At 38.2% G+C, this 22,228-nt stretch overlaps 1 protein-coding gene across 1 annotated transcript; it reads left to right on the top strand.

The window, feature by feature from the left end:
* Positions 1–1,078: 1,078 nt before the first annotated feature.
* ZNF366 (zinc finger protein 366) lies at positions 1,079–19,060 on the top strand. Its single transcript, XM_067568960.1, has 5 exons — positions 1,079–1,167; positions 5,955–7,270; positions 9,416–9,607; positions 16,361–16,535; positions 17,946–19,060. Exons 1-5 carry the CDS (start codon positions 1,110–1,112, stop codon positions 18,476–18,478), a joined length of 2,274 nt encoding a protein of 757 aa, XP_067425061.1. The 5' UTR covers positions 1,079–1,109; the 3' UTR covers positions 18,479–19,060.
* The last annotated feature ends 3,168 nt before the right edge of the window (positions 19,061–22,228 follow it).

Below are 22,228 nucleotides of genomic sequence, written 5' to 3'. Positions count from 1 at the left end.
TTTCTATATTCATGTGCTTGCATGTGTGGCTACTTCAGCAAGGAGAGCATAGATGGAAAGTGCACCCTGTTTTACTGTCCTGCATATGACATAATGCAACATTAGGGGTGAAAGAGAGATAGTTGGCCTAAAAGGAAAGGGAAGTAGCCTGGCAGCAGCAACATGATCTGAGATACCAGAAAGAGGATTGGGGAACAGGAACAACAGTTACTCATTGTCCTCTCCAGGTCCAGTGAGTGGTATACCTGAAGCACACACAGGCACACCATCCTTTTTCACCATCTTGTGCTCTCAATGGATGAGAAAGAGCAATGATTTGATAATCTGGCATTTGGGTACCAAACAGTGGGATGAGCAGTCTCCATATTAGCTAGATGCAAATAGCACCTGTGTCTGTCATACACTGAGGGAGATGATTAGGGGAAAAAATTAAGTATGGGGAGAAATACTAAACACATGAAATTTACCAAGTTACAGCTAGAGAGGGGTCTGACCGGGACCATCAGAGGAAAACATCCTCAGACTTTAGGGAGGTTCAGATCTGGATCTGAATTTGAGCTTTGCACCCCATACTTATTTCTACTAATTCTAGCTCACTCAAGCATACAGCAGAAATGAAGCAAATAGTACACATAAAAAAAGTGTGAAGAATTATGAAAACAGCTAAGTATTGAGCAACACACGTAATGAGAAAAAATACTAAAAAAAGAGTCCTGAAATTATTCTTATTAGTTAAGCATTGAAAATGTGTTTGACCTGGTATAAGATATATCAAAACAGTCTCTGCCCCAAAGAGCTTATAGTAGAGATGACAAACAGACTCATCTACTTTAAAGCCAGAAAGAACAGTTGTGATCATCTTGTGTGACCTCCTGAGTAACACAGACCACAGAACCAATAAGATCACCAAGGGACACTAGGAGAACCAGAGGAAAGAATAACCTTATTTAATCCCTTGTCCTTTTATATTTCCTCCTCCACCCATGCCATTGTGGACTTTACAGAAGAAGTGTGTCTTTAGGAGGAATCTGAATGAAGAGAAACACACAGGGAGCAGGAGGTTACTACATGCATAGGAGGCAACATGAAGATAGGAGTGGGAGAATGAAATGAAGAGATCAAGGAGGCTGACATTGTTGATGAAGCAAAGAAGGAGTGGGAAACATGGTGAGAGGTCAGATATGTAGGCTCAGTCAGAGTTTTGCAAATTTATTCACATTAAGTGAAAGTTCATCGCTAACTAATGCATAAATTGACATTTGTATAAATACTCTTAATACTTTCATTGATTCAAATTGTACTCAGCAAAATATTTGACAGTATTCTACATTGGCCTGAATGACCTAATGGGTCTTTTCCAGGTCTAATTTCTATCGGTCGAATCATGAGGTTAATGGGAATTTTGTCTGAAGAAGGAATGAATAAAAACCAAGTAAGGACTTCAGGGTTTGGCTCAAACAAAACAAGACTTTGGGGCAAGTTATGTAAAGGAGAGGCCTGTGAAACTTACTGAGTCAGCAACAACTGTATCATTAAAATGATTGCTTGCAAATGTCTGCTATTAAAAAGCAGGTGTGTGCACAGTGAGAAAGCCTTCACCTGCTCAGCTGGAATGAAGGAGAATAGTAGTATTTTATAGGTCAGTTGGCCCTCACCATAACATACACAGAATGAAGTAATCGCATAGTAAAGAAACACAGTTAGAACACATTCTTTCCCTCCAAATTGTAGCATCAGTATTTCAAGCCCCATTGGGATAGCAGGAATGAATTGACAGGGTACATTCAACTAGGTTTTCAAATAAGACATGGTTGTTTAAATATACTGTTCCTATTAGTGCTAACACCTTTATATTTTCCACACTAGCCTCCATTTCTTGCTTGTTTCCAGATCCTTGACTAAAGCACCACTTTCACATCAAACTAGTATGGGTTTCTATCTACAAACAACATTTTTCAGGTTTCACTCATTCTGGACTCATTTCCTTTTTTATCATCTCTGCTCAGTAGTGGCAGAGTGATTGTGCAGCAGAGGGGTAGTTATAGTCCAAGATGGAGTTTTAGATGATAACTTTTAGAGCACTTGCATTTATGCTGGTATTCTTCTGCCTCCTCAAGTAATTGGTGATGGCTTCTATATATAGAGTTTTGCCACTGACTTCAATAGGATCAGGATCTCATCCATGGGACTCTTTAAAGATAGAATGAGTAGCATGATATCATACAAGTTTAGGTTTCTTTCTTCTGTCTGGGGAAGTATTATGCCTGGAAATGAGAAGATGAGAAGTGATTCATTTTCTGTGTTAAAAACTCTCTTCCTCTTTCAAGGAAGTTAATTCAATAACAACATTACTTAGCTTCTGTACCGCTATTTATTTGTTCTGGAAATACCTCAACAGTTTTCCAAACTCTCTGGAGAGATGCTTTATGTAGTTCTATTTTGTATCTAATAGATCATATTTCAATATATCCATGTATAGAAATTAAAAACAGAAAATAATTTTATACTCAATTAGTGATGGGCAGACTATTTGGGGAAAAATAAGAAACCCTTGAAACTCTCTGCCTATTCCTAGGCTCCAACTGAAATTGAACCTTTTTATAAGCTCTGAAATGTCTGGATATGTGTTTTTTAAACTTTCAGGTGCCAAGATAGCTTGAGAAGTTGTGACCTGGTGAGATTTCCAGATTCAAGGAGCTTAGATAAATAGTCAGGCTTTTTAGATGTTTATTCAGACAAATTTTAGAACATGGTTCGGTTTATTAATCACTATTATGCATAGAGAATGAATATTTAGGTGAAAAGTGAGAAAAGGAGGTTTGCTGTGATTACATACTAAAATGACATACTTAAGATAAGGGGGATAAAAAATTTCTTCCAACTGCTGAGTGTAAAAGAAGGACCTAACTCTAGAGTCAGTCAGGGATCTTCTAAAGAGAAATAAAGTAAAGTAATGAGGAAATATGCTATTTAAAGGTAACATGATGTCTTCTAGCACAGTTACTTAAAGCAGAAGGGACTACACCCTATGACTGTGAAGGAATTAATCCTTAAATCTGTTATCAAGTCTGGAGTCCCTTCTATAAGTTTGCTCATCCATTGAAATGTTTAGCAATCTATTATGGCCAATGGGAGCATGATCTGCTCCTTGAAGTTAATGAGAGTTTTGTCATTCACTTCAGGGGCAGTAGGAGTGGGCCCAAGAGTTGTCCCTTTGTCTTGAACAACAAAAATGTTTAATTTCTATCATGTAAGACTTGACAAAACTATAGTAACGAACCAGAAATGACGCAATGATCCATAGCAAAACAGATTGCAAATTTATACAATCAGGGGTGTCTCCCCTTATGTTTGTATAGATCATAAGAGTCATAGATCCTGATTCATGGCCCTTGGGTGCTATTATATTATTTATGAGAAATGGTGCTGCAGGTAGGACCCAAGCATAATTTTTTCAGGCCCTGTACAAACTTGTAATATGAGCCCCCTCGGACACACATACCACAATCCCTCATCCCATACATATAATTTCATAAGCCATAAAAAAATTTTTCCTCATGGTAATGGGGGGTTGCAACCTGGGCCGGGCCACTCAGGACCTCCAGGTCCCAGTAAAGTTTACCATTTCCCCCTGGCTGCAGGCATATTTTATTTGATTTTTTTAAACTCTCCCTCCTATCTCAGGTTCTTCATTCACCTCAGTTTGACTGCACTCCACCTCTGTGTTAATGCTGGTCCTTGAATAATTGAACTCCCTCTTTCCCAGGTATACCTCATCCGATGATTTATATGGCAACCCATTATAGCATAATATAACAAGCTATTTGTGAAAGTGACTAATGCTTTTGTTGATGAATGATTCCTCTCCAGCTATGCTCTTTTTACCTCAAGGAACAGGCTTTCAAACACAGTGAGAGCCTCTGCCACTACTTCAGTCTCAGGATGGTTTGAAATCCCCAGACACAAATGAAGGTAATGAAAGCTAAGAGAAGCAAGCAGCATAAAGACAACAGACTAGTTGTCACCTACTAAGGCACTTACTCACTATAGCTTCTATATATTCTTGACAGCATTACAATAATGATAGCATGGCCTGATTTGCCATTGCCTTGAACTTCTTTAACATTTTACACCGACCTTGCACAGATGTAAATGACTATACAAGGAATAGGGGAATGGCGAGTTGGGCCCACAACGTTTAGAGAAGATGTACATTGAGACATAGGTAAATTTCAAATTAAAATTACATACATTTAAATAACTTCAAATGAGTTCAAATTTGCCAGACTTTTTCCCCCCCGCCAATGTGGGGAAGAGGGAATCATCTAAGTCGCACTTGGGTCTCAAAGGATTTCCCATTATTATAAACCAAACCATTGTGTGTTCATGAAATAGGGACTGGATTTGGGCTGGAATTTAGATCTAGGTGATAATAGCCCCTATAATCCCTGTTTTAAAGAGTTTTTCAGCCTATAGCATTAGATTCAGCTATTACTATTCTAGAGACCCAGGACTTGTTCCTCCAATTAAATCCTTCATGCACCGAGGCATTCCCATTAGTTCTGCTGCCATTAGTGAAGATTCTTATCCTAAAAGTTTATCTGTTTTATCTGCCAAGTATCTGAAAGTTTCATCACCTAGCCCTTTGTCTCAAGTAGTGCCTCAGATCTCTCTAGAACTCTTCAGTTTTTAATCCTGTATATTCTAAAAAAAAAAATTAAATGATCTGCTTGCAACCAAGTCTTTCTGCTCTCTGCACCCTATTTAGGCCATGTAGATGTTCTTTCAACTGTTTTTATAAGCAAGTTTCTCCAGACTGGAGTGTCCTGATAAAGAAACTGGAGCTTCTTTAGCAGGCTGTTTGACCATCTCCACACCTCTCAAGTGTTTCCAAGAATTGGGCTATTAATAGCTATCAACAAATTCACTTGCCTCAGCACGTCATAGGTGGCAAAGCAAAAACTGTGTCCAGTTCTTTCTTTTAACCTCATCCTGGACAGACAGCAACACACCAAAAATATATGTACCATCATAGTGCCAATATGAAATCTGTGATCTAATTTAAATAGACTATATCTGAAACCTTCAATATTTTACTTTATCTTTATTCCCACTGGAATCAATAGCATAAAATTTGCATGTGGATGTTGCCTAATGACTTTATTGCATGAAAAGGCAATGAAATGTTGCCAAAGTAGAGCTGGCAAACTCAGGTTCTCAGCTGCTATTCTAAGTTAAATATGTTTCCTTTGTTTAAATTCTGCTGAACTTACCTGATACAGTATCCAGTAAAAAATATTGCCCATATGAATTCCAATCCACATTTTTTCTTTTTTTAAAAAACAGAAGACCCTCCCCACCAAAAACACACATACAATGTTTATCACCACTTTACAGGAACCAGGAAATGCAGTGTGGAAGCTGATGGTAACACAGTGTCCTGAACTCACTTTGCCATTGTTTTCCTCCTCCGCAGCATGAGTTAATGATATAAAGAAGTTCAAACTTCAAATGTTTTGGCTTTGAATTTTTATGTCACAACCATACTACAATATATGGATTATTGTTTGTATTGTTGTAGCCTTTAGTTACAGAGCCAAATTCTAGTGCATGTGCATGCACATTCAAGGACAGGATTTGGCTTACAAGTGAGTTGGCTGAATTACACAGCAATATCAGAATATATGCTAAACAATGTATTCAGGTATAGTACCATTAGATCATAAAGTTAATGTTTGATCCAAAAGCACTAATTTCCAAGACAGAAAGGTCAAAGCTTCTTAGTTTCCACTAACAGACAAACTGTATAGCAGAAGTAAATTGGTATCTTATATGGTCATGAGACTATTTTATAAATGTTTATTTTTAAAAAAATACAAGTTACACAATAAGATACAGGCTGTAGGAAAACCATGAGAAGAAATAAAAGAGACTTTTTATTATTATTTCTGAAGGAAGGTGGACAATGCAGAAGGAATTAGATGTGATGAAAAATGAGGATGTATGTTTCAATGTGGACAATACACGAACATCACACTGCCTGCAGCCAATGGACCCTGACGTCAACTCTCACAGAACTGCACCACTCAGTGAAGAATTCAGGGCACAGCTTGCACAGTTCCAGTGCAATCCTTCCCTGGGGGACATCGAAACCTTTCACGGATCCTTAGAAGGAGGGTCCCGGAAACGCAAAAGCATGCCCACAAAAATGCCTCACACTATCCCCACAGGAGATCCGACATCACCATCTCACAGATCTGAAGACAACAACAACGTATGCTCCCCCAGTCTTCCTTTGATGTACCAACAACCCCCACTGCCCAAGTACAACTCCCAAATGATTGACCTGTGTAATATTGGCTTTCAGTTCTACAGAAGTCTGGAACACTTTGGAGCCAAGCCCATTAAACAAGAACCAGTAAAGCCCAATGTGATGTGGCCCAACAGTCCTGCATTTGTGCAGACCCCTTACTCTTATTACCCAAAAGTCCATCCCGACCTGATGTTTCCTTTTATTATGCCCCCAAACTTTCATTTTAGGAATTCCTTCCAATTGAAAAGACCCCCAGAGCCACCATTCAGGAGGACTGAGCTGAGGGAAAGTGATGACAATAAACAGAAGGTGGAAAGAGTAGATGTCAACCTCCAAATTGATGACAGCTATTTTGTTGATGTAGGGGGTGAACAAAAACGATGGCAATGCCCAATGTGTGAAAAGTCCTACACTTCCAAGTACAACCTGGTCACCCATATCTTGGGACATAGTGGCATCAAACCTCATGCTTGCAGTCGGTGTGGCAAGCTTTTCAAGCAGCTGAGTCACTTGCACACTCATATGTTGACACACCAGGGCACTCGACCACATAAGTGCCAAGTGTGTCACAAGGCTTTCACCCAAACCAGTCATCTTAAGAGACATATGATGCAACACAGTGACATCAAGCCCTATAACTGTAGGATCTGTGGCAGAGGTTTTGCCTATCCAAGTGAGCTGAAAGCCCATGAGTCCAAGCATGAGAGTGGCCGAGAGAACATTTGTGTGGAGTGTGGTCTTGACTTTCCGACCCTGGCCCAGCTGAAGAGACACTTAACAACCCATCGAGGTCCTATACAGTACAATTGCACAGAATGTGATAAAACATTCCAGTACCCAAGCCAGCTGCAAAATCACATGATGAAGCACAAAGACATCCGTCCATACATCTGTACTGAATGTGGCATGGAGTTTGTACAATCCCACCATCTCAAGCAACACTCTTTAACCCATAAGGTAAGTCACTAATAGGTGAATTTCCCCTGCTCCAAAGGCCAGCACAAGGCCTATGCAACATTAAAGTCCTACTTAAGTCCTCAAAAAGAACTGACATGATATATGGGCCCCTTTACAGGCCCTTTGTATGGATTTGAAATTTATTCAGAGAAAAAGTACAGTGTGGCCAATAACAGAAACTAGCTCTAGTCTTAAGAAAGGCAGTGCACGAAAAAGAAAGTCTCACCATAACCAGGAGTTCAATCAAGTTGCTTGTATTACTTCCCAAATTTAAATTCACATCCTCTGCTCCAGTTTGGTTTTGTATAATGATCTTTAGCAGTGAAAATTCAACAGCTTTTTTTATTCCTGTGCATGGACAAGAAAGTATATTAATGTTTGGCAGATTTTGTATATGCAGCTTCTGCACTACATTTAGGAAAACCTAACCAATCCCCACCACGTTATAAAGTACAAAAAACTGGAGCTGGGCAAAGAGGACCTGATCCAAAACCCAATGGGAATCCTTGCATGAGTGTCAATAAATTTTGGATTAGGTGTATAATTTGGAATGAATAATTGAAGATTAAAAACTCTCTTCTGTTTTTAAAACAATGTGATGTGTAAGATCTGCAATCAGAGTTATCCCCAATATCACAAACATATTGTAAGGATTAATTTCAAATCTATCAAAATGTATTTTAATAGAATAATGCTGACAAACTAATGAACACACTTGTATGTTTTATGAAGAATTGCTTTCAGATTTGTGTTTTTCCCCCCAGTGATCTACTCTTGATCAATATTTAAATGTAAACATTAAGAACACAGTAAATTGCAACATTTAAATATTACAAGCTAATTTTAAAAAACAACAAAACATCTATTTTCACTTCTGTTTTTCTTCCCATTTCCCCCACTGTCTCTTCCGCAGGACCAACCCTTCTTTGGATTTAAGATATAATTTTAAATTTACCTAAAAAGTCTAATAAAAACTTGTAATATTCTGTTGCCCCAAAAAGAGCCTCTACTTTTCACCCACAATTATTTAGGTGTGGTCAGTTGTGAGCACAATTTAACGGTACTTAGCTGTCTAACTGCCTGAGTGCAGCCTCAAATCAAGGAGTTGGGTGTCTCAAAGCTATCACTTGTAGGCACAGTTAATGTCCAGGGATGGTCAATAATCCCCATGAAATGCCCACTGCTCCTGATGTTATTGTTTAATTGCATGACTCTGCTTCTTACAAAAATTGAGCAAGTAATATTTTTTTAATATTTTTCTTCAAAATAGAGGCAGGCTCTTTCTGTGTTATATAGGACTTGACCCAATACTCACTGAAATCAAAGTTTTACCATTAACTTCAACAGGAATTGCCCAAGGCCCATAGTTATCAGATGTTAGGAAGCTACTATGTCATCTCATTTAACATGTTTATATAGTACATGTATACCAACAGCATGTCAAACATACAATTAGTATTTAAGTTATACTGTAGGATAGCAGAATTTTGCCATTGATTTGCCATTTGGGTGTCCTACTGATATTAATACAGGACAAAATTTTCAAGAGCACTTAAGCAACAGGCTTCTAAGTTCCTTTTTCCTAAAGGAATTAGATATTTCTGAACATTTTACCAATAGCGATGTATAATAATTTCTCACCACCAATAAAATCACATGAAGCTCTTGTAGCCTACTGCATGGTCTGTGTCTAAGGCACAGAACAGGAATCAGAAGATCTGGGTTCAGTTTAATGGCTCTGCCACAGATGCTTGTGACACCATGGGAAAGTGATTTCACTTCCCCATGCCTTGATCTTCACCCCTCTGTAAAATGGAGAATATGCTCCCCTACATTAATGTTCATAAAGTGCTCTGTGATCCTGGGACGAAAGCACTATAGAAATGTAAAATATTATCTAAATGGAGTTTGAAAGCTGAGGCAGAAAAACCTAATATGACTGCTCTGTAAAACTTAATGAGGAAAGTGCCACTTGGTTTTCAGTCCTATTTATATTGTTTTGTGATACATTTGTGATAAATTGAATTTATTCATTGTTTTACTAGCAGTTTGAATATATATTCATATTATATATATTAATTGAATTTGAAAATAAATGACAAACAGTCACACCTATTCAGTTTTCTAAATCTTTATTACCATAAGGGCGTGAAAGAGCACAAATGTGGGATTTGTGGCCGGGAGTTTACTCTGCTAGCGAACATGAAGAGACATGTGTTGATCCACACCAATATCAGAGCCTACCAATGTCACCTGTGCTTCAAGAGCTTTGTGCAGAAACAGACTCTCAAGGCACACATGATTGTTCACTCTGATGTCAAGCCCTTTAAATGCAAGGTAAGCATTTCTCATGAGTTTGCAGAGGTACAACATCAGTGAATGCTCCTGAGATTTCATTAAGTGTGACAGGCTGTAATTAGAAAAGAAATATCTAAAAGAATATTACATCTTTATTTAAATTCAGGTTTATTTAAATTGTTTGGTTTCTTTTCTTAATCCAAGTAGATTCAGTGCAGGTATAACATCCAAAATGGGACAGGAGAACTTCCAGATTATTTTTCATTCCCCCACCCCCCTAAATATTATCAATATTCTTAATCATGAAGTTGTATTTTTTCTTTGGTGAGTACTGAATGTAGCTGCTAGTTTAATAATGATAATAAAAATACCTGATGCTTATTTAGCATATTTCATTCTAAAGGAAGACAAAGTGCTCAACAACTTGATGCACCTATTAAACACATAGATCAATGCATTGACACTGAGTCACAGATGATGTGCAGCATAATCCTACATCCCATCTGGTGCAGGACATGAAGTACACCCTGGCAAAACAGGGAGATTTTGAATAGGTCAAATTCAATTGCCCCATACTGAAATTTGGCCAGGACATTAGTAGCCTAACAAAACGGCCTTCTGCAAAATACTTGTTTGTCTCTGTATGGTGACAACCAAACAACATAGGATCATCTTAGGCAGGATTGCTGCCTCCCTCATGACAGCACACAGGAAATTAAAGGGATGTAAAGCACACCTGGGTTTGAACTCCCCTAACTTTGGAGGCATTTGGATTTGGGATTCTGGTTTGTACCCATCTCTAATTCATAGGAAAAAAGTTATTCAAGTTTGTTTTCCTGCTTAAGACTGGGCTGTACAATCATCCTTTTTGAGTCTTTTATGTATTACTTCTTTTAGCTGACCACATGGCTCAGTAATGTATCTGCAGCTTATAATGTTTCATTTTCACTTGGGTAACTTTTAAGCACAGGGTAACTGAGTTCAGTATAAATGTCGAGAGAGACAGCAATATGTTTTCCAGCTGCTACATAAACACCTGGAGATTAATCTGGATGCAATCTCTGTATATTCTTCATTCAATAGTCTGGAACTGTACCTGTTCTTAAGGGAAACCTGTCACCCAAGAGTAGAGCTAGTAACAAATTTTCAATGAAATATTTTCCTGTTGGAAAATGCAGTTTTATCTAAATCAAAAGTATTTAACAGAATATAATTATTTCAATTACATTTTAAATGGGAAAAAGTTATAACAAATTATTTAAACAAAACAAAGTTGAAACAATGTTGAAACATTTTGTTTTGACTTTCATTTCAATTCTGTTTGTTTATACTTTTATAATATTACAATACTTAATTTGATTAATATTATATTTAATGATATATTCCATTCTTCTGATATCAAAAACCAAAACATTTTTACCTTATCAAAACAAAATGTTTTGATGGTACCAAATACATTTCTTTAAAATATTTATTTTATGTTTTGATGGTACCAAATACATTTCTTTAAAATATTTGTTCTATGGGACACTTCAAAAATGTCAGCCTTTTGCTCCGATTCGGAGCAAACTGGAGTAGCAGCAACATGTTTTTCAGCTAGTAGCAAAAGCGTCAATGGAACACCTGTTTTTTTCCCCTATCTCCACCCAACATCCCCTAGCAGAACAGAAGCAAGTAAGCATTGTGGGCCAGATATTTCCCACTACTATTGCTAAAAATCAGGAGTAAAGTCTCTGAGGCCAAATGGAGTTTTACTGCTGTAAGCGAGGGGACTATCAGGGCCCCTAGCTTTAGGGATATCCCTTGCCTGTCTGGCAGAATCCCCAAAGGAAACCCTGATTAGTCAGTCAAGCTTTCTTGGCTGGTATTCAGAGGGTTAAGGCAATGACCAGATAGCAGCCTTTTGGCACCAAGCTCCTCCTCAGCAGAAGGAAGGATATAGCTGTATGAACTGCCTGCTTAACAATGGCTCACATGTCCCTAGGGAACCGCCTGCAAATAGATTTCATCTTGCTTTCTCTTGTACTTTTCAAAGCTTCCTGTTTTCTCACGGTCCTTTTGGACAGTTTACAGTCTTTCTCCCTCTCCCTCTCTCTCTGTGAGGAAAGGAACACCCTTCTTATGAAGAAAAAAAAAATAGAAGAAGAATGTAAGGGAAGGACAGCACAGCAGTGGCCTTTCTATCTCCCTGCAGGCTGCAATTTTCATGGCTTTTTTCTCGTAGCAAAAGAAAACACAAGGCTTTCCTATATGTCTAATCACAGCTATGCACAGACTATCTGGTGCTAGGGAGTAGAAAATAGTTGTGCCTGGTGTTTCCTCACCCAGCTGCAGCTTGTAATCTCATTTGATTTGCTCTCTGAAGAAAGAAGATCCTTGTAGCTTTTAAAAAACAAAGATTAAGCTTCTTTATTAACAAAAACTACTACAGTATTCCACAGCAATTGCTTCCAATGATGCACTATTGCTATAAGAAGATGTGAAGACTGCTCCAACTAAAGTTAATAGGAAGTTAGCCATTGGCACTGAAATCAATAGTATTTGGATCTATATAGCATTAGAACACTACAGTCATCTCTCTAGTACTGCCAAGTACTCTTGGTAGTTTCCATCTTGGAGTAAGAGATTAATTCATGCTCATTCAGTCCTTGGCTTTGTTTCCAACACTGCCCACAAGGGTGCTAATTTGAACCAAGCTTCCCCATTACATTCAAGAGCATTGTTTCAAACCAGTAGCCAATGACAATGAAATCATGCTATAAATTTTTTTTAAAAGACTCAGAAAATGTCGGACAGATTCTAATAGCAAGAATTTGGAGGGTGGTGCTTTGTGCTATGGGTTACTGAGGCATGAGCAAATGGCTCAGTTTACTCAACATTTTGTAATGAAATGTCTAAAGCCAGTGGGCCAACTCACTGGTTAGTGTGTCAAAGGACTCTCCACAGCAACAGGAGTTCAGTTCCTTTTCATCAGGGACTGAGTTTTATTTCTCACAAATAAACCAATTTAACCTAAGTTCCACATGTAATCCATGTCTTTTCCCCGACCTAGTATCTCTCACAGGAGACCATCTGCTCCTGTAGATCTCACTGCCCTGGGCTTTTGCCTGGGAATTAACAGCCTCTTTACTACCTTCTGCTGGATTTTTCTTCCAACAGACTGGCGTCCAGCCTTCCTACCCTGTTCCCAGCCAGGTTCCACTCACAGGCTGTCTGCTCCCTTCTTCTCTTTGGCCTGCTTGAACTCAGGCTGCCCTTTATATCCCAGCAGACATGACTCTGAGTCACAATCTTCTACCATGTGACCCTGGAACTTTTCTACTTCACTTGGAAAGGTAGGCTGAGCCAGGCAGAGAGTAGAAATGAGCCTGAAACTCTACAGAGGACCAGCTTACCCTATAATAGTGCCCCTCACTGCCACCCCTCTCTCCAAAAGACAGTTTTATTTCCTTTGTTTTATTTTCCTATAGCACCTTTCCCCTCCATGGATTTTCCCTTGGCATCACTACTTCCACCCTCACCATCAAGGATTCAGTTTCCAATTGCATTCCTCAGCTCTATCATAGAGTGGCTTTAGGGTCAGGAGCATCCCTGAGATTGTGAATGATTCAGGGAAATGGAAACCCTGCACTCTTTGTCCAGAGACTCAAACCAGTGTTGTGCTATACCGTATGCTCTTTTGCTTCCTCCAGAAAACAAACCTATACTGCTGACAGAAAAGGCTTTCAGTACTTGTTTTTAGCTCTAATACCTTATAAAGATGCCTAGATAAAATTATTACTTTAGTTACTCAAACTGGTGTTTTACTTCCATTTTTTTGGCTAGTGTTTTAGACGAATAGGTACAAATATCTACCAGGCTGAGAAACAGATTAACCTTAACACAAACAACACATTACCTCATGCTAAAAAAATCTGTTTAGCATAACACAGCTCATCTCTATTCAGGGTTCTTATATTCAGAGAACCACTGATATATCATAAGCTGTTCCAGCTGCTGTCAAGAGCAACTATTGTCCTTCATGACTTTACTGTGCTAACCAATGTTGCTTTACCGCTTCATTCTCCTCCCAACATATTTAGAATGCTTTTTGAGGCACTGATTTCAATAGAGAACGCCCACTGAATGTGAATGAGAGCAGTATTTGATCCTGTTGTTGTATTTGATTACACAAATTATGGTAGGTCAATTGCTGCAGTCACTAAACACCACAAAAGATTAACAAAAACACTAAATTAAAAAAGCATCAGCCAGCAAACTGAGGATAGAAAGCATACAGATTATGGTGAAATCTTCATGTGTCATTATTTCTGTAGATTGTCTGCTGCGACTAGAGCTGGGCATGTCGTGGGCTACTATTCAACTGATGAAACAAGATTGCACAAGCAGGCAATGAGTCAATTGTCTATGAACAATTTATAATTTTCAAAAGTGTATGTCTGAAATGATTTGTCAATTTCTACAAACAATTCATAAATGGTACACAACCTGTTAATTGCAAATATTCAATAATCAAAGTTTGAAATACAAGCCATCAGGCTTGTTACCTTTCTTTGATGCATAAGACATACAGTCTTGTTTCCTAACTGTATGAGAAACCCTTAGAATCAAATGTCCTGTATGAATACTCAGTTACAAACTAGTAATTCATTTTCTGTGTATATTCTGAAGTGCTTAGTTAAAATTTAGGTTTTTTCTGTGAACACTTTTGCCAGTAAACTCACTTGCTAGCATATTTGGAGAGGACAAAACAAGACTAACGCAGCAGAAGCAAAACCATGCAAGTGAATTTTTTCAGATTTTTTTTCAGTATTCATTCAACTCTATTGTAGATTTTAAAATACTCTGGTACCATGCAGTTTTTAATAGTCCAGTTAACGTTTCTCAGAGGAAAGTGGGAAGCAGTAGTAGTGCAATAAATAAATCAATCATTTTTTTTTTTAAATCGGTATTCTACCGAAGATCAGCCCACAATCTTAGAACTTCACCCACAACAGCAGATATTCTGGTAGATAGTTTGACAAATCTGAGCCATCCCTAAAACAGTGGCACAGCAGATTTCCCAAAACTATATTCAATATTCAAATCAGAATTCAAATGAAACCAAAGTTTCTAGCTTAAATCTACTGAAATGCTCTTTTAACATTTTCTCCTCACTAAAAATATTGGAGAAGATACTATATTTAGTACCTGGGCTCATGTAATAGGAAGATGCTGATTAATGAGTTCAGCTGGGTAAAGTCTTTGGCTAAAATTCTTCCAAAAAGGAGTTTGAATGGATATCATGTAGTGGGTTCTATAGCTGATGGAAACATTCCTGACTGGGAGGAGTGGGGGAGACACCAATCTAAAGGGAAGAAATAAAGTTACTTGTTACACCCTTATCAGGAATTGGAAGTCTATAATAGGGTTAAGAAATGCCTGTGTGTTTGAGAGCACATTCTGTTTATAGAGGAAGAGGTAATGAAAGGAGACATCTAGAAACAAAACAAAACAAAATCCCAACATATTGTTTTATCAAAGGGAAACCTGCTGGATCAATGGCTAGTGTTTGCAGTAACATGCTCCAGGAAAACTTGAGTCATTGTTGCAGTCCCAAAACAGCTTACTCCAGCTTACTCATCACAGGCATAGCACAGAAGCTAGTAGACAGAAGAGGAGATGCTCGGAGAAGAATGTGAAGGAATAGGGTTTTTTGGGACCGCCCCACATCTTACAGCTAAAAACTTCTGTCATTTGAAGTCCCTGGATAGGGAAGCTATATGCTGGTTCACTGTTTTACTGATACCTTTCACCTGTCTGATCTTTTATCAAAAGTTCTCCATGTCCCATCACGGAATGATATTGTTCCTGATTAAGGTCTAGATTTCAAAAAGCAGAAAGCATATGGCCTAACTGAACGGTCTTGTTGCAGTATATCCAAATGGCCTGGAACATTCCCACCTGACAGATAGCTGTGTCAATAAGGCATGACACGAGAAGCAGCAATCGAGGGAGGAGCTTAAGCTAGAGCTCCCTCAGTTTACAAGGAAATGAGCATTCATGAGAGTTTTCTCCATTAGGACCCACAACTTTGAAATCTGCTCCCCATCTTGATCTGAACAACTCACATTTATTGACCCTTGAAGAATATGCTGCAAAGCCCATTTCTTCAAACAGGCATTTGGGCAGAGTTGAGGTGGTTGGGGCATGGGGTTTTGTTTGGGAATCTGGGTGGCTGAGAAATTTTATTTAGTTAGATCTTCTTGATGATAACTAGCTGCTTTGGGCTAGGTGGGAATTGTTGAGTTTATTTATATGGATTGTGTTTTTGATAGGTGCTAGGATGCCTACAGCCTGGAATACATTATTTTAATCATTTTTAAAATGAAACAGAAATGGATCCTACTACGTAATGGATTAGATGACCTGAACAGAATTTTGCATTGGTGATTTCTTTAAAGTTAAAAAGCTATATAACTCAGCCTATAGAACTGAGCCGCTTATCTCCATTCTAATGACTTTCTCTATTTTGAAGGGCTCTTGATTTAGAGTCTTACATCATTTAAAAAAGTCTTTGCTTAGCTGTGTATGACTGTGTCTGGACAGAATAAGCTCAAGCGCACATTCCTTCAGTGACAGTTTGTTTTTTGGACACAATTTGGAATGATAAAATGAAGTTTCTGGCAAAAGTGGTCTGGGCAGCAGTATGTTCTCATCTCAAAAAGGGGAAATTGTATTTACCTTTAAAATGCTCACTTTGTAGGTGCATCTACAAAAATAAATCATTTTAATTTCCATTGTTCTTAACAGCTGTGCGGAAAGGAATTTAACAGAATGCACAATTTAATGGGACACATGCACTTGCATTCAGACAGCAAACCATTCAAATGTCTCTACTGTCCCAGCAAATTCACCTTGAAGGGAAACCTCACCAGGCACATGAAAGTCAAACATGGGGTCATGGAAAGAGGATTTCATTCTCAAGGTAATAACTAACAAGAATGTTATTCTTGCTGTGGTTTGAATGCATATATCAACAACACTCTAAAGGTCACAGTAACATAGATCTTAGAAGATACAGTTGTTTCCTTTGTTTTTGATACTGGACATTATTGACTTCATATTGCTCTGAGATTATATTAGAGTGTGAGAGCAAAGATGTTTCGAATGACAGTACAGGGTTCCACACCCCCCCCCCCCTTTGTCTCTTACAGTACTGGAGCTTATTTACCCAAAGCTATAAGCAGTTTATGTGCATTTCAGTGCATACAGATTCTTCACACCTTCAAGCTTATCAGCCATAAAACAGATGAGTTTATAAGGGTTGCCACCAGGCAATAAACTCTTTCAATAAACACAATTTGTCACACAGTAACAGCTGCAGCAATGAGACTGCATACATTCTGTAAAAGTTATTGCCAATTATGGAGGAAATAAAGCCAATGGGTGAAATAGTGGCTCCCCTGAAGTCAATGGGAGTGTTGCTATTGACTTCGGTGGGGCTAGGATTTCACTCAGTGAAAAGATGGATCCAAATTGCAAAGTCTGAATCCTGATCTGAGCTTCCTCACAGTTGGAGGGGATCTGGATCAGAGATTATGATCTGGGCTCACTTCTGTTTTCAAACAAGCAGAAGAGAAACACAGAGAGCAAATGCTCTGGCAAATATTGAGACAAGACAAGTATGAGAACTGCTATGGAGAGAAAGAAACTAAGACAGTTCAAAAATATCATTTGATTATAATTTCCCCAGTAACTTAGCAGATGTACTGAATAATGCATAGCAAGTTTTCAGTATCACTAAATGAGGAAGAGCAAACTAAATGGAGGAGCTGTATTATTTAGAAATGATCAGTTCTCCCATTTTAGTAGCATTGCTTTGGAAACAAAGCATCCATAAAATGTGATAGCAGGTTTTTATAATTATCCCTCCCCGCACAAGAATGGGCAGAATTAGAACTTTGGTTGTGATGTAAACAATCAAGATCAAGGTGTAGATAAAAATAAAAAGGTGGAGGAAGTGGGTAAATCTAGTGGCAAAAGTAGTCAACTGGGGGTTAGGATGACTGGTTTTTGTTCCTAGCGCTGTCACTGACTGACTGTGACAAGTCCAATAATCTATTATGAGCTTCAGTTTAGCCATCTGTGAAAGGGTACAATAATGCTTTTCTACAGTAACTCTTCGGGTGCTGAGAGATTGAAATGTTTATTAAGTGCTTGGAGCTAATTGAGTGAAGGACACTCTGTAAGGGCAGAATATTTAAACATTGAAGGCCACCTCACACAACTTGCATTATTTTATATTTTTAAATCCAAACCCAAACCACACTTTGACTAGAAAGGCTGCATTAAATATACTTATGCCTAAATTGTAATTTTTTTAAACCACCATAAGGTTTTGGAAGAGGAAGAATTACACTGTCCCAAACAGGTGTTTTGAGAAACTTGGAACAGGAAGAGCCTTTTGACCTTTCCCAGAAAAACCAAGGGAAAGGAATTTTGTTTCATTCTGATGGTGAGAGTGCCAAGGGAAGCTCATGTCAAGAGGAAGAAGAAGACAACTGCTATGATGCAGAGCAGTACAGTCCTGTCATGTACCATCATGACAACAAGCTGTATATGCCCAGAGATCTGCCTAGCAAATCAGACTACATGGTGAAAGACTTCAGAGAGTCCTACTGTGATGAGAAGGAGGAAATGTTGAGAGAAGGAATACCAGAAGAGCGGAAAGTAAATCAAGACAAAGAAGAGATCCAAGAGGAAAGAGGCGTTGCAAACAACAAGGAAAGCCTGCGCTTTAGACCACTGGAAAAGGCCAGACTCAGCCACTCTCTTTCTGATTACCTATACTTCAAACACAGGAAAAGGAGTTTAAAAGAATTACTGGAAAGGAAAATGGAAAAACAAGCAATGCTTATAGGCATCTAAATTGACAACTTTTAAGTCACACTTGGAAAATGAGAACTAGGCAGTTCAAGCACGGCTGTTAACATGAATTGTGATTTGCCAAAGACTGGGAGTTTGTAAAAGTCTTTCAGGATGAACAAGCCACATCAATAGATAATTTTAAGGTAAAAATATATATAGAATAACTTTTGCATTTCTTGGTGTAATTTGATTGCTTTGTTCTTCTAATATACATCAACATTTTGATATGTATTCATTTGATATATGAAGCAGACAATAGTGTGGATACAGTGGTTTTGTTTTCCTTTAAATAGGACAATACCAACTTGTACACAATTTTCTAGTTATCAAAAAGCAGTGTACTGTAGTGTTTGAGGTATTAGCTGACTAAAGAATCTGGAACACTTATTACTGCAGATTTCAAGATCAGAAGAGGCTAAGTATTTTACAGACTATGAGAAAGTAATGTTAAATATGCATGCATGAAAATGCTGTCTGTCATTGATCTCAGAACTAACACAACCAAGAGGTTCTGAGTTACTGAAAAATGTTTGCTTTAATGCAGCTGTTTACAGGGGGAAATAAAATAAGATGAAACTCTAATGTCTTTTCAGATGGGCAACAGCTTTATAAGTCACACTCTTGTGAAAGGATTAGACTTGGTTTAGAAGCCTTTTTTTCTGGAACATAGGGTATAGTGATGCTTTGCTGAATCTTTATCAGCACAGGAGTATTTACAATTCTTGAAATGAAATAGCATGGACTGAGCTGACATTTTATTTTGTTTATCCAGGCCAATACACTTGAGGAGCAGCAGCACACTGTATTTGCAAGTTTTGCTATAATTGCACATAAGCAATAAGAATGAGAGAAAATCAATTTAGTTTAGCACAATGGTAAATTTTTCCCAGTGATCTCTCAGCTTGACCTTGGAGAGCATGCTAATTTGAAATCCAATATCTGACCTGCTTTTGTTTTAGAAGAGACTTCAAAACAAAAATTCCTTTCACCTTGCCAAAGAACACCCCACAAAAACACTGGGGTATTGTTGTACTTTAACACTCCTTTGATTTGACCCACAAACTTTCTCCCATTAACTGACCAATAGGATTCACTCCTTACAAGTAATGAGTAGAACTCTATTTTCTATTAATGCTGTTCTTAATAAATCAGTCCCAAATTTTCATCCTCTGACTCATGTCCTATGATATTGTATCCAGTCCTGGACAGAGAACATTTTATTTTTAAGTAGCATTAGTAGGTATTCATGTAGTATATGTTGAGTACTTTGACAGAGCACCCTATGTCCTTTTTTCTGACTACTAATAAAAGGATTACTCAGAGCACAATCCTTTAAATTTAGGATTTTTTTGACCAGTACCCTGGTTCCTGAAACTTCGAGAGATATGGCAAAAGCCCAAAGCCCTACTGTCACTTGAAAGAGAAAATGTCAAACCTTTAATACCTTATTAACTATTTTTGTCCTTTTGAGTCAAAACCTCAAAACCAATAACTTAATATATTTAGATTTACATATGGATACAAATTGTGAAAAATTAAAATCATTTTCTTCTTCATTTACCTGTCAAGCCCTTAATTTAGAATTCTATTTTACCCCTACAATAGTTTGATATCTACAGCACATGAATTTGTTATAAGGGACACACAACTATTATAGAAAACATATGTTCCTGGGTTGTTAGGAACACAAGCCGATTGCTTCTGCTCCAAAATCTCAGTCCTCTACCACTAATGGAAACTCTCTTAGCTCACAGAAGTAATAGTTCTCGTATCCTTTGTTGGCCAGCTGTGACAGAGCAATACCACCCTTTTATGGCGTAGCATACTGGATCTGTGCAGTTTGAATCTATAGCAAAAAATATGCTGTCATTTCTGTCCACCTTCCAAGGCCCATAAATGGGATACAATATGTAATGAAGACCCTGAATGAGGAGCACAAAAGTATTACTCCTACAGGAAACTTAAGGATGGGGAATCCATTTCTATAGTGTAATTAAAATTATTCACATCAGAAAGAGTTATTAATAAGAGCCAGGGTACAGCAAATGTGTGGAATGCAGGTAACTTTGGGACTAAAATAAATGTCTGTGAAAATGAGGCACATTTGAAAAGTATGACCCACAGACATTCAGTGAGTCCATGCCGTTTTACCATATGCATGTAAGTTGTACATTGTTTCCTTTGTGAGGCAGCCCATCCTAGTAATTACATTCAATAAGGGGCCTTAGGTTTAAGTGTCTATCTTGAAAGCAGACATGTCTGCAGAGATAGCATGGTCTAGTGAATAAAATAGGCTAGGAATCATAAGTCTGGGGTTCTAGCTCTACCACCAGACTGCTGGGTCACACTGAGCAAGAGCTACAGATGGAAAATGCTACTTAAGAACTAAGTATTGTTATTATTACGTGATAAGAAACAAAAGGTCACATGAAGTGTCCCAGTCAAAAAAGATAAAAAACAGCAGCTATTCAACCAACACAATCTTATTCAATATGGGCCGGATTATTTATAGCTCACTATCCACAATCTGCCAGATTTTCAAGAGAGTTCAGCTCCCACATAGGCACCAAAGTAAGTGACCAGATTTTCAGAAGTGCCCAGCGTGCTGAGTTCTTTTAAACATCTAGCCCTGACTGAGGAATACTGAATATGGCAAATCTGGACATGAGCTCTTCTGAAAATTTGGTTACAAAGGAACAGGTGATAAATAGTGACAATCACTAAAATGTTGGATGCAAGTGGCAGAGGTTGCAACAAAATTACGTGTTCTTTAAAAACTATATCGAACCCACTGAATGCAAGTGCTCAGTGGGCCCTCTGTGAAGTCACTGCCACTATGTCAGCTCAGTTGAGTAGCCCAAAGCTTCCAAAAGCATCTTCACTGTCACCAGCTTTTCCCTGCTCATATAATCCCACTTCCCTCCAGAACAGTGAGATGCAGTCCTGTAGCTGAAAGGAAAGGACAATCTGCCTGTTAATGGTAATACCATTAACCTGATTTAAACCCCTTTTTTCACAGCTGTCCCAGAAAGCAGAGACCATTAGAGTGTTATTTCCATGAGTCTCTCAGGCAGTCCCAGTCTGTTCATTCCCTCAGCTATCAGCCATCCCATGCTAATTCATCTTAGATCTATAAAGAACTCAACCAAAGCATCCATGAATCATAGAATGACAGAGGAATTGCAAACAAAACCATTACTGAGATAATGAAAAGGGGATGGCACAAAGTGACACAAGCAAAGAGATGCAGAGAGGTTAGGCCATCTGTGCACACCTCCATATAGCAGGATATAATGTAGTTGGAGCTGCAAAACCTACCATACATGGGTCCAAAGGAACAAAGTAAGCACAGAACATCAATCTCCATTGTGAAATGCCTTGCTTTTCTGCCCTTAATTTATCACCACATTACATTGCCATTTTTGGAGGATAGCTGTTAAGAGGCTTTGCTTTTTTAATAGCTTTAAAACTCCTTCAAATAAAAATTGTACTGATGAGGAAGGTCTTTTCCAGATCTAATTTCCATATGCTCAACTTTGATCATCTGCTCTGCCTACAGGCATGGAACTACTCCAGTATTATATTATAAAGGAGGCCGGGGGGACAAAGTGGGCACAGGAAACTTCACTTTATTCATTTCCTATAATCTGGACTTCATAATTGTATGATATTTTTTAAACATTTTAGAGGATGCCTCAATGTGTCCTCTACTTGATTCTCCCACACTGCCTTGGTCACCTTGGCACAGCA

This window comes from Emydura macquarii, unplaced genomic scaffold (assembly GCF_026122565.2).
Source record: "Emydura macquarii macquarii isolate MOO-44397 ecotype Brisbane River unplaced genomic scaffold, CSIRO-AGI_Emac_v2 contig_2897, whole genome shotgun sequence".
In the NCBI taxonomy this organism is placed as follows: domain Eukaryota; kingdom Metazoa; phylum Chordata; order Testudines; family Chelidae; genus Emydura; species Emydura macquarii.
Note: the sequence above shows the minus strand (reverse complement) of the source record. Positions and strands in the feature narration are given on the sequence as shown.

Coding starts and splice junctions, on each gene's coding strand:
- ZNF366 (XM_067568960.1), top strand. CDS start 1,110: ATGAAGAGATCAAGGAGGCTGACATTGTTGATGAAGCAAAGAAGGAGT. Junction 7,271..9,415: donor AACACTCTTTAACCCATAAG/GTAAGTCACTAA, acceptor TATTACCATAAG/GGCGTGAAAGAGCACAAATG. Junction 16,536..17,945: donor AAGAGGATTTCATTCTCAAG/GTAATAACTAAC, acceptor AACCACCATAAG/GTTTTGGAAGAGGAAGAATT.